Here is a 13,881-nt window from a genome sequence, read left to right on the forward strand (position 1 = left end):
ATTAGGACCTGGCGGTTTATGTGTGAGGAAGTGTTTCTGTGTCAGTAGGTGTAATATACAGTGAGTATACGCACACGGAGCTGCACCATATAGCCCTTATATAGATTATATATAGATTATTGGCCATTTCCGAGGATACGTCCTGTTATATAGCATTATAATGATGAATGTTCTCTGTAAGGTGCTGCAGGGTCTCATCAGCTGAATCCTTATTTCTTGTCAGCCAACTGTCACTAATGTTCCCGGATGTTCCAACTAGCCCTTGAGGAATTTTCTAATTAACAGGCAATTAATTAAAGTTGCTTAATGTATCAGTGAGCAAAGCGTTTCAGTGCGTATCTCCCGTAGTACATGGCAGTGACCCGTGAGGGGATGACGGTCCTGCCCCTGCTGAATCTGCCTGTGCAGCCTCGTATCCTCATTATCTGGGTCACAGGTATCGGTACCACTGACACGCGGGACCCGGCTCCTCTTCCACATGTACGGAGTGGGGCTGGAGGTGCTGCAGCAATGCACTAGTATAGTAATGTGCATTATAGATATGTAGCAGGGATAGTGGAGGCCCTGTAACCAGCACCGGGCACAGCGGACGCCATTCTGCCCCGTTCTTCTCCGCCACACCCACCTGTATGACTGCCCCAGCATTCTGGCTCATTCATACTTACCACATTCCTGGCTCGGTTAGTAGGTGACCTTGAGGTTCTATGGCGGTGGTGGGATCTGATGTGTATTGCTAGCTATTGTGTACATGCTGCTGGTGTCACTGAGGATGATACATGCTGCTGATTCTGGGAGCAGTGCTGCAGGTAACCGCATTCTGGAGAGGAGACTGCAGTAAGGACAGTGTTACTATAGCAACCAGCCACCCCGTGCTCTGCTTCCATACAGCCTGTAATGCAGTGTATTAGCCCAGCATCTTAATGAGCAATCTCATCCCTCTGCATTACCACGTGGACGTACTCCTGTTACTGTGTGTGTCTCAGGGTTACATCGCACGACCGCACAAAATAATGTTCCCCTGCCGCATTCAAAAACGCGGGATTGGCAGCCGAGTCTACAGATTGAGCAGCATGTATTGTAGCTGTCCTGCACACGCGACCCAGTGGCAGGGGAAATTTAGACGCAATTTATTTGACAGCGAGTGTTTGTGGAAGGTAACGAGGGCAGGGGTGTTTGGAAGGAGTCCGAGCTCGCTCCTGTGGTACCAGCGTCTGTAATGAGTGCTTATATCATACAGATTACAGGAGGCCTCCGCGCAGTCCGTGCTCACTCCTGTGGTACCGGCGTCTGTAATGTGTGCTTATATCATACAGATTACAGGAGGCCTCCGCGCAGTCCTTGCTCGCTCCTGTGATACCAGCGTCTGTAATGTGTGCTTATATCATACAGATTACAGGAGGCCCCCGCGCAGTCCGTGCTCGCTCCTGTGGTACCGGCGTCTGTAATGTGTGCTTATATCATACAGATTACCGGAGGCCTCCGCGCAGTCCGTGCTCCCTCCTGTGGTACCGGCGTCTGTAATGTGTGCTTATATCATACAGATTACCGGAGGCCTCCGCGCAGTCCGTGCTCGCTCCTGTGGTACCGGCGTCTGTAATGTGTGCTTATATCATACAGATTACAGGAGGCCTCCGCGCAGTCCGTGCTCGCTCCTGTGGTACCGGCGTCTGCAATGTGTGCTTATATCATACAGATTACAGGAGGCCTCCGCGCAGTCCGTGCTCGCTCCTGTGGTACCGGCGTCTGTAATGTGTGCTTATATCATACAGATTACAGGAGGCCCCCGCGCAGTCCGTGCTCGCTCCTGTGGTACCGGCGTCTGCAATGTGTGCTTATATCATACAGATTACCGGAGGCCTCCGCGCAGTCCGTGCTCGCTCCTGTGGTACCAGCGTCTGTAATGTGTGCTTATATCATACAGATTACAGGAGGCCTCCGCGCAGTCCGTGCTCGCTCCTGTGGTACCGGTGTCTGTAATGTGTGCTTATATCATACAGATTACAGGAGGCCCCCGCGCAGTCCGTGCTCGCTCCTGTGGTACCGGCATCTGTAATGTGTGCTTATATCATACAGATTACAGGAGGCCTCCGCGCAGTCTGTGCTCGCTCCTGTGGTACCGGCGTCTGTAATGTGTGCTTATATCATACAGATTACAGGAGGCCCCCGCGCAGTCCGTGCTCGCTCCTGTGGTACCGGCATCTGTAATGTGTGCTTATATCATACAGATTACAGGAGGCCACCGCGCAGTCCGTGCTCGCTCCTGTGGTACCGGCGTCTGTAATGTGTGCTTATATCATACAGATTACAGGAGGCCTCCGCGCAGTCCGTGCTCGCTCCTGTGGTACCGGCGTCTGTAATGTGTGCTTATATCATACAGATTACAGGAGGCCCCCGCGCAGTCCGTGCTCGCTCTCGTGGTACCGGCGTCTGAAATGTGTGCTTATATTATACAGATTACAGGAGGCCTCCGCGCAGTCCGTGCTCGCTCCTGTGGTACCGGCGTCTGTAATGTGTGCTTATATCGTACAGATTACAGGAGGCCCCCGCGCAGTCCGTGCTTGCTCCTGTGGTACCGGCGTCTGTGATGTGTGCTTATATCATACAGATTACAGGAGGCCCCCGCGCAGTCCGTGCTCGCTCCTGTGGTACCGGCGTCTGTGATGTGTGCTTATATCATACAGATTACAGGAGGCCCCCGCGCAGTCCGTGCTCGCTCCTGTGGTACCGGCGTCTGTGATGTGTGCTTATATCATACAGATTACAGGAGGCCCCCGCGCAGTCCGTGCTCGCTCCTGTGGTACCGGCGTCTGTGATGTGTGTTTATTTCATACAGATTACAGGAGGCCCCCGCGCAGTCCGTGCTCGCTCCTGTGGTACCGGCGTCTGTGATGTGTGCTTATATCATACAGATTACAGGAGGCCTCCGCGCAGTCCGTGCTCGCTCCTGTGGTACCGGCGTCTGTAATGTGTGCTTATATCATACAGATTACAGGAGGCCCCCGCGCAGTCCGTGCTCGCTCCTGTGGTACCGGCGTCTGTGATGTGTGCTTATATCATACAGATTACAGGAGGCCCCCGCGCAGTCCGTGCTCGCTCCTGTGGTACCGGTGTCTGTGATGTGTGTTTATATCATACAGATTACAGGAGGCCTCCACGCAGTCCGTGCTTGCTCCTGTGGTACCGGCGTCTGTGATGTGTGCTTATATCATACAGATTACAGGAGGCCTCCGCGCAGTCCGTGCTCGCTCCTGTGGTACCGGCGTCTGTGATGTGTGCTTATATCATACAGATTACAGGAGGCCCCCGCGCAGTCCGTGCTCGCTCCTGTGGTACCGGCGTCTGTGATGTGTGCTTATATCATACAGATTACAGGAGGCCTCCGCGCAGTCTGTGCTCGCTCCTGTGGTCCCGGCGTCTGTAATGTGTGCTTATATCATACAGATTACAGGAGGCCTCCGCGCAGTCCGTGCTCGCTCCTGTGGTACCGGCGTTTGTAATGTGTGCTTATATCATACAGATAACAGGAGGCCTCCGCGCAGTCCGTGCTCGCTCCTGTGGTACCGACTTCTGTAATGTGTGCTTATATCATACAGATTACAGGAGGCCTCCGCGCAGTCCGTGCTCGCTCCTGTGGTACCGGCGTCTGTAATGTGTGCTTATATCATACAGATTACAGGAGGCCTCTGCGCAGTCCGTGCTCGCTCCTGTGGTACCGGCGTCTGCAATGTGTGCTTATATCATACAGATTACAGGAGGCCTCCGCGCAGTCCGTGCTCGCTCCTGTGGTACCGGCGTCTGTAATGTGTGCTTATATAATACAGATTACAGGAGGCCTCCGCGCAGTCCGTGCTCGCTCCTGTGGTACCGGCGTCTGTAATGTGTGCTTATATCATACAGATTACAGGAGGCCTCCGCGCAGTCCGTGCTCGCTCCTGTGGTACCGGCGTCTGTAATGTGTGCTTATATCATACAGATTACAGAAGGCCTCCGTGCAGTCCGTGCTCGCTCCTGTGGTACCGGCGTCTGTAATGTGTGCTTATATCATACAGATTACAGGAGGCCTCCGCGCAGTCCGTGCTCGCTCCTGTGGTGCCGGCGTCTGTGATGTGTGCTTATATCATACAGATTACAGGAGGCCCCCGCGCAGTCCGTGCTCGCTCCTGTGGTACCGGCGTCTGTAATGTGTGCTTATATCATACAGATTACAGGAGGCCTCCGCGCAGTCCGTGCTCGCTCCTGTGGTACCGGCGTCTGTAATGTGTGCTTATATCATACAGATTACAGGAAGCCTCCGCGCAGTCCGTGCTCGCTCCTGTGGTACCGGCGTCTGTAATGTGTGCTTTTATCATACAGATTACAGGAGGCCTCCGCGCAGTCCGTGCTCGCTCCTGTGGTACCGGCGTCTGTAATGTGTGCTTATATCATACAGATTACAGGAGGCCTCCGCGCAGTCCGTGCTCGCTCCTGTGGTACCGGCGTCTGTAATGTGTGCTTATATCACACAGATTACAGGAGGCCTCCGCGCAGTCCGTGCTCGCTCCTGTGGTACCGGCGTCTGTAATGTGTGGTTATATCATACAGATTACAGGAGGCCTCCGCGCAGTCCGTGCTCGCTCCTGTGGTACCGGCGTCTGTAATGTGTGCTCATATCATACAGATTACAGGGGGCCTCCGCGCAGTCCGTGCTCGCTCCTGTGGTACCGGCGTCTGTAATGTGTGCTCATATCATACAGATTACAGGAGGCCTCCGCGCAGTCCGTGCTCGCTCCTGTTGTACCGGCGTCTGTAATGTGTGCTCATATCATACAGATTACAGGAGGCCTCCGCGCAGTCCGTGCTCGCTCCTGTGGTACCGGCGTCTGTAATGTGTGCTCATATCATACAGATTACAGGAGGCCTCCGCGCAGTCCGTGCTCGCTCCTGTGGTACCGGCGTCTGTAATGTGTGCTCATATCATACAGATTACAGGAGGCCTCCGCGCAGTCCGTGCTCGCTCCTGTGGTACCGGCGTCTGTAATGTGTGCTTACATCATACAGATTACAGGAGGCCTCCGCGCAGTCCACGCTCGCTCCTTTGGTACCGACGTCTGTAATGTGTGCTCATATCATACAGATTACAGGAGGCCTCCGCGCAGTCCGTGCTCGCTCCTGTGGTACCTGCGTCTGTAATGTGTGCTTATATCATACAGATTACAGGAGGCCTCCGCGCAGTCCGTGCTCGCTCCTGTGGTACCGGCGTCTGTAATGTGTGCTTATATCATACAGATTACAGGAGGCCTCCGCGCAGTCCGTGCTCGCTCCTGTGGTACCGGCGTCTGTAATGTGTGCTTATATCATACAGATTACAGGAGGCCTCAGCGCAGTCCGTGCTCGATTCTGTGGTACCGGCGTCTGTAATGTGTGCTTATATCATACAGATTACCGGAGGCCTCCGCGCAGTCCGTGCTCGCTCCTGGGGTACCGGTGTCTGTGATGTGTGCTTATATCATACAGATTACAGGAGGCCTCCGCGCAGTCCGTGCTCGCTCCCGTGGTACCGGCGTCAGTAATGTGTGCTTATATCATACAGATTACAGGAGGCCCCCGCGCAGTCCTTGCTCGCTCCTGTGGTACCGGCTTCAGTAATGTGTGCTTATATCATACAGATTACAGGAGGCCTCCGCGCAGTCCGTGCTCGCTCCTGTGGTACCGGCGTCTGTGATGTGTGCTTATATCATACAGATTACAGGAGGCCTCCGCAGTCTGTGCTCGCTCCTGTGGTACCGGCGTCTTTAATGTGTGCTTATATCATACAGATTACAGGAGGCCTCCGCGCAGTCCGTGCTCGCTCCTGTGGTACCGGCGTCTGTAATGTGTGCTTATATCATACAGATTACAGGAGGCCTCCGCGCAGTCTGTGCTCGCTCCTGTGGTACCGGCGTCTGTGATGTGTGCTTATATCATACAGATTACAGGAGGCCTCCGCAGTCCGTGCTCGCTCCTGTGGTACCGGCGTCTGTAATGTGTGCTTATATCATACAGATTACAGGAGGCCTCCGCGCAGTCCGTGCTCGCTCCTGTGGTACCGCCGTCTGTAATGTGTGATTATATCATACAGATTACAGATCTATAGGGGAGTAATGTTACGCAGACGCGCAGGCCGATGATTACAGACCTTGACGAGACTTTGTGCGGTGTCTTTGTAGATTACATTGTGTGACATGTATGTTGCATAGACTGTGTGTGTAATGGGACCCCATAGAGTTCAGGACTGGTCATAATAAGCAGTAAACCCCGCATGTCACATACAGATTCCGGTTACATAGCCACCAGCTTACATCGCAATGTATTATGTATGGGCAGTAGTGATGGCTACAACAGGTGGCCGTATTGACCCTCTACTCATCCATATAATTGTCTGTTACTGCAGTTAGTGTGTGGTCGGGAATGTAGATTGTAAGCTCTCCTGGGCAGCGGGCGATCTGACTCATTAGATATTCTCTGTACAGCGGTGCACAATATGGAGGCTCTGTATAACATTTAGAGAATGTCATATTTTATCTCCTTGTTTATTCTGCTTCTTGGAATGATGAGAAGTGTTCTGGCTGGTACCATGTTACATTATGGGGGCCTGTGGCAGAACCAATGCCGGTGTGGCGGACAGTCTGGGTGTTCTGCCCCCTCTCTGTGTAGTCCAATTCCAGCTCTCACCACCATTGTCTACTTTGTGTTCTAGGGGCTGAAGAAACCAAACATGGAGGAAGTGAAGCATGCTCGGAACGCCGTCTTCAGCCCGTCTATGTTCGGCAGCTCGTTGCATGAGATCCTGAGCATGCAGAAGGAGAAGTACCCTGATCGCCAGCTGCCGTGGGTGCAAACCAGGCTGTCTGAGGAGGTGTTGGCTCTGAATGGCGACCAGACGGAGGGCATCTTCAGGTACGCACTCAGTAGCCGTAGATACCAGCCTGCTAGGGAAGAGATGTGGGAGGTATGTGTAACGGGACAAAGGCTGCTGCTGGTCTGTGCTGGGGACAAAGGCTGCTGCTGGTCTGTGCTGGGGAACATGTTACTGGGGACAAAGGCTGCTGCTGGTCTGTGCTGGGGAACATGTTACTGGGGACAAAGGCTGCTGCTGGTCTGTGCTGGGGAACATGTTACTGGGGACAAAGGCTGCTGCTGGTCTGTGCTGGGGAACATGTTACTGGGGACAAAGGCTGCTGCTGGTCTGTGCTGGGGACAAAGGCTGCTGCTGGTCTGTGCTGGGAAACATGTTACTGGGGACAAAGGCTGCTGCTGGTCTGTGCTGGGGACACAGGCTGCTTCTGGTCTGTGCTAGGGAACATGTTACTGGGGACACAGGCTGCCGCTGGTCTGTGCTGGGGAACATGTTGGGGGGTGCAAGCAGTTAATGTGGCTGATCACCTGGGTAACACAATGCTGCGCTGTAGGGGGCAGAGAGGTGTGTGTGTGTGTGTGGGTGGGGGGGGGGGGTTCCAAACTCAGAGCTACATTGCAGTATGAGAATAAAGCTGCCCAGCATGTGCAGAAGCAGGCAGTAACTGTGTACGTCGGTAACGCCATGCTGCGCTGCAGGGAACAGATGTAACACGTGCATAGAGTTTTATGGTGCATACACACAGTGAGATTTCTGTTCTGTGTCTGGATGTGGGTTGGTTACAGTGATCACATTCGCTTTGGACTATGTAGCACAGGCCGATCGATGGATTACACTACATGGGAGCGCGTATGGAAATCGAATTGAACAACATTCGATGCCTGTTTGATTTTGCTTCTATAAGCAGAGTTGAACAGAAAATAGCGGAAATCTCACAGTGTGTACCCCCGATAAGGTGTGCCCCCGCTCAGATCTAAATTGTCATTTTGTGGCCATGTATTTACCCTTCATGCAAAAAGTAAGACATTTTTAGAGGGGTATTCAATCCGAAAAATCCGGCCAACATTGCATACCCCCCTATGTGTCTGATTTGTGCTCTTCACACGGGGATCACCTTGGTAAAGGCCGGTCCTGTTTGTCCTTTCAGGGTCCCCGGAGACATCGATGAAGTGAATGCTCTGAAGCTACAAGTGGATCAGTGGAAAATACCTACAGGACTGGAAGACCCCCATGTTCCGGGTACGAGTCACTGACCCCTCTGTTACTGCAGATTCCCCCTTTGTGATGAGTCTTTGCCTTTATTTATTATAGTCAGTGTTCAGAGCTTGCAAGGTGCTAGTGTGCTAAATGGATGAGGACACAGAAAACCTGGCTAAATTTCATGTTCATCGTATGTGGTTACATACATCTGACACATTTAATTCAGCAAACCCCGTCCCGTCTGTTTCCTGCTGTCATATTGTTCCTTATACAGATGCAGCATTAATCTCCAGAGGATTGGTTCTACACACGCTCGCGTGCACACACTTACATATATGAGGAACTATAATGTTCATTTGAACTTTTTATTTACCTCCCCCCCCCCCCCCCCCCCCGGCTCCGCTCATTGAGAATCCAGCAGCCGGCTTTATTCTAACAGAACCACTGCACATTACACTGGAAAAGCCGCGGGAATGTGTTCTAGGGAACAAGGGGAGTTTCTGTGACTTGTCAGTGTGTTGTTCACATCATTCATTGGTTGTTATCATTATCTGGGCACCCAATTCAGCTGCTGCACCAATCGGTACCAAATCCATCATTTCTGCTGGCATCAGGTGGCGGCAGAATCTGCATTTCCCTGTCGTGTCCAGTACTTTACTCTGACTTAATCGCTTTATGTGGCTAATCCTGGTGCACTTGGGTGCAGCAAGTGACATCAGCTCTGGGCCCTGCCCACCCAGGTATCAGCGCCGGGCGGGGTTACACCCAGGTATCAGCGCCGGGCGGGGTTACACCCAGGTATCAGCGCCGGGCGGGGTTACACCCACGTATCAGGGCAGGGTTACACCCACGTATCAGCGCTGGGCGGGGTTACACCCACATATCAGCGCTGGGCGGGGTTACACCCACGTATCAGCGCTGGGCGGGGTTACACCCACGTATCGGCGCCGGGCAGTGTTACACCCACGTATCAGCGCCTGGCAGGGTTACACCCACGTATCGGCGCTGGGCGGGGTTACACCCACGTATCGGCGCTGGGCGGGGTTACACCCACGTATCGGCGCCGGGCGGGGTTACACCCACGTATCGGCGCCGGGCAGTGTTACACCCACGTATCTGCGCCGGGCAGTGTTACACCCACGTATCGGCGCTGGGCGGGGTTACACCCACGTATCGGCGCCTGGCAGGGTTACACCCACGTATCGGCGCTGGGCGGGGTTACACCCACGTATCGGCGCCGGGCAGTGTTACAACCACGTATCAGCACTGGGCGGGGTTACACCCACGTATCAGCGCCGGGCAGGGTTACACCCACGTATCAGCGCCGGGCAGGGTTACACCCACGTATCAGCGCCGGGCAGGGTTACACCCACGTATCAGCGCCGGGCAGGGTTACAGCCACGTATCAGCGCCGGGCAGGGTTACACCCACGTATCAGCGCCGGGCAGGGTTACACCCACGTATCAGCGCCGGGCAGGGTTACAGCCACGTATCAGCGCCGGGCAGGGTTACAGCCACGTATCGGCGCCGGGCAGTGTTACACCCACGTATCTGCGCCGGGCAGTGTTACACCCACGTATCGGCGCCGGGCGGGGTTACACCCATGTATCAGCGCCGGGCAGGGTTACACCCACGTATCAGCGCCGGGCAGGGTTACACCCACGTATCAGCGCCGGGCAGGGTTACAGCCACGTATCAGCGCCGGGCAGGGTTACAGCCACGTATCAGCGCCGGGCAGGGTTACAGCCACGTGGCGGTGTAGCAGCTGAGTACAGCGTAGCCGAGGCCCAGGACGGTATAGTAACTGTATATTGTGTATAAAGTATGGGCTAGTTAGAATGGGCTAGCTGTCTGATCTCCGGTCTCCTGTTATCTTGTGCTTTCTTCCGTCTCCTGCAGCATCGTTACTGAAGCTTTGGTATCGGGAGCTGGAGGAGCCGCTTATTCCCCATGAGTTCTATGAGCAGTGCATCACTCACTACGAGAACCCAGAGGCAGCCATTGCTGTAGTACTTTCCCTGCCTAAGCTGAATAAGATGGTTCTGTGTTACCTCATCCGCTTCCTACAGGTAACACTCACATATTGTTATATTATGTACTAATGGTCAGCCTTACTCACACTCCGTACCCGGCTGTCACCTCATCCGCTTCCTACAGGTAACACTCACATATTGTTATATTATGTACTAATGGTCAGCCTTACTCACACTCCGTACCCGGCTGTCACCTCATCCGCTTCCTACAGGTAACACTCACATATTGTTATATTATGTACTAATGGTCAGCCTTACTCACACTCCGTACCTAGCTGTCACCTCATCCGCTTCCTACAGGTAACACTCACATATTGTTATATTATGTACTAATGGTCAGCCTTACTCACACTCCGTACCTAGCTGTCACCTCATCCGCTTCATACAGGTAACACTCACATATTGTTATATTATGTACTAATGGTCAGCCTTACTCACACTCCGTACCTGGCTGTCACCTCATCCGCTTCCTACAGGTAACACTCACATATTGTTATATTATGCACTAATGGTCAGCCTTACTCACACTCCGTACCTGGCTGTCACCTCATCCGCTTCCTACAGGTAACACTCACATATTGTTATATTATGCACTAATGGTCAGCCTTACTCACACTCCGTACCTGGCTGTCACCTCATCCGCTTCCTACAGGTAACACTCACATATTGTTATATTATGTACTAATGGTCAGCCTTACTCACACTCCATACCCGGCTGTCACCTCATCCGCTTCCTACAGGTAACACTCACATATTGTTATATTATGTACTAATGGTCAGCCTTACTCACACTCTGTACCTGGCTGTCACCTCATCCGCTTCCTACAGGTAACACTCACATATTGTTATATTATGCACTAATGGTCAGCCTTACTCACACTCCGTACCTGGCTGTCACCTCATCCGCTTCATACAGGTAACACTCACATATTGTTATATTATGCACTAATGGTCAGCCTTACTCACACTCCGTACCTGGCTGTCACCTCATCCGCTTCCTACAGGTAACACTCACATATTGTTATATTATGCACTAATGGTCAGCCTTACTCACACTCCGTACCTGGCTGTCACCTCATCCGCTTCATACAGGTAACACTCACATATTGTTATATTATGCACTAATGGTCAGCCTTACTCACACTCTGTACCTGGCTGTCACCTCATCCGCTTCCTACAGGTAACACTCACATATTGTTATATTATGCACTAATGGTCAGCCTTACTCACACTCCGTACCTGGCTGTCACCTCATCCGCTTCATACAGGTAACACTCACATATTGTTATATTATGCACTAATGGTCAGCCTTACTCACACTCCGTACCTGGCTGTCACCTCATCCGCTTCATACAGGTAACACTCACATATTGTTATATTATGTACTAATGGTCAGCCTTACTCACACTCCGTACCTGGCTGTCACCTCATCCGCTTCCTACAGGTAACACTCACATATTGTTATATTATGTACTAATGGTCAGCCTTACTCACACTCCATACCCGGCTGTCACCTCATCCGCTTCCTACAGGTAACACTCACATATTGTTATATTATGTACTAATGGTCAGCCTTACTCACACTCCGTACCTGGCTGTTACCTCATCCGATCTTCCTACAGGTAACACTCACATATTGTTATATTATGTACTAATGGTCAGCCTTACTCACACTCCGTACCTGGCTGTCACCTCATCCGCTTCCTACAGGTAACACTCACATATTGTTATATTATGTACTAATGGTCAGCCTTACTCACACTCCGTACCTAGCTGTCACCTCATCCGCTTCCTACAGGTAACACTCACATATTGTTATATTATGTACTAATGGTCAGCCTTACTCACACTCCGTACCTAGCTGTCACCTCATCCGCTTCATACAGGTAACACTCACATATTGTTATATTATGTACTAATGGTCAGCCTTACTCACACTCTGTACCTGGCTGTCACCTCATCCGCTTCCTACAGGTAACACTCACATATTGTTATATTATGCACTAATGGTCAGCCTTACTCACACTCCGTACCTGGCTGTCACCTCATCCGCTTCATACAGGTAACACTCACATATTGTTATATTATGCACTAATGGTCAGCCTTACTCACACTCCGTACCTGGCTGTCACCTCATCCGCTTCATACAGGTAACACTCACATATTGTTATATTATGTACTAATGGTCAGCCTTACTCACACTCCGTACCTGGCTGTCACCTCATCCGCTTCCTACAGGTAACACTCACATATTGTTATATTATGTACTAATGGTCAGCCTTACTCACACTCCATACCCGGCTGTCACCTCATCCGCTTCCTACAGGTAACACTCACATATTGTTATATTATGTACTAATGGTCAGCCTTACTCACACTCCGTACCTGGCTGTTACCTCATCCGATCTTCCTACAGGTAACACTCACATATTGTTATATTATGTACTAATGGTCAGCCTTACTCACACTCCGTACCTGGCTGTCACCTCATCCGCTTCCTACAGGTAACACTCACATATTGTTATATTATGTACTAATGGTCAGCCTTACTCACACTCCGTACCTGGCTGTCACCTCATCCGCTTCCTACAGGTAACACTCACATATTGTTATATTATGTACTAATGGTCAGCCTTACTTACACTCCGTACCTGGCTGTCACCTCATCCGCTTCATACAGGTAACACTCACATATTGTTATATTATGTACTAATGGTCAGCCTTACTCACACTCTGTACCTGGCTGTCACCTCATCCGCTTCCTACAGGTAACACTCACATATTGTTATATTATGCACTAATGCTCAGCCTTACTCACACTCCGTACCCGGCTGTCACCTCATCCGCTTCCTACAGGTAACACTCACATATTGTTATATTATGTACTAATGGTCAGCCTTACTCACACTCTGTACCTGGCTGTCACCTCATCCGCTTCCTACAGGTAACACTCACATATTGTTATATTATGTACTAATGGTCAGCCTTACTCACACTCCGTACCTGGCTGTCACCTCATCCGCTTCCTACAGGTAACACTCACATATTGTTATATTATGTACTAATGGTCAGCCTTACTCACACTCCGTACCCGGCTGTCACCTCATCCGCTTCCTACAGGTAACACTTACATATTGTTATATTATGTACTAATGGTCAGCCTTACTCACACTCCGTACCTGGCTGTCACCTCATCCGCTTCCTACAGGTAACACTCACATATTGTTATATTATGTACTAATGGTCAGCCTTACTCACACTCCGTACCCGGCTGTCACCTCATCCGCTTCCTACAGGTAACACTAATGTCACGGTACCACCGGTCGCCTGCTCCGATACGTCAATCTGAGCAGCGCCGGCCGTGACTGGGGTTCACTCAGGACACTCGGGTCCTTTCCTTGAGGTACACTGCCACCAGCCAAAACCTGATTTTAGCGCCTGAAACTGCGCAAGGGGCGGCTTGGCTCGCCCCTGACCACACAATACAAGATAACAATGGTAACGTTTTCCAGCCTTTCTCTCCTGAGGCTAATGAGTCTTAGGAACACAGAACCAGAACTGGGAATATGTATTATTTATTCCTAGAAATACTACAGAGCTTTAAACAAAATGCTTACAAGACATTACAATGATTTTAAAAGTACACACAAGTTTTGAATGCAATTTCAGAAATAAAATAAAAAGAGAAAAATGACAGAACCGTATCCTACAATCCTGAAGTGGGGGGGTCCTCCACAAGAAATCTCTCGTCGCCTACAGCCTGCTTGCTTGACC

General features: G+C 51.4%; 1 protein-coding gene across 1 annotated transcript in view; it reads left to right on the plus strand.

The window, feature by feature from the left end:
* Positions 1 to 13,881, plus strand: part of ARHGAP39 (Rho GTPase activating protein 39) — a 190,698-nt gene that overhangs the window by 164,633 nt on the left and 12,184 nt on the right. The window contains 3 exon segments of the mRNA XM_083144972.1: positions 6,716 to 6,915; positions 8,022 to 8,113; positions 9,974 to 10,143. Coding sequence (XP_083001098.1) covers positions 6,716 to 6,915; positions 8,022 to 8,113; positions 9,974 to 10,143 — 462 coding nt within the window.

This window comes from Crinia signifera, chromosome 5 (genome assembly GCF_055691185.1).
Source record: "Crinia signifera chromosome 5, ASM5569118v1, whole genome shotgun sequence".
Taxonomy (NCBI): domain Eukaryota; kingdom Metazoa; phylum Chordata; class Amphibia; order Anura; family Myobatrachidae; genus Crinia; species Crinia signifera.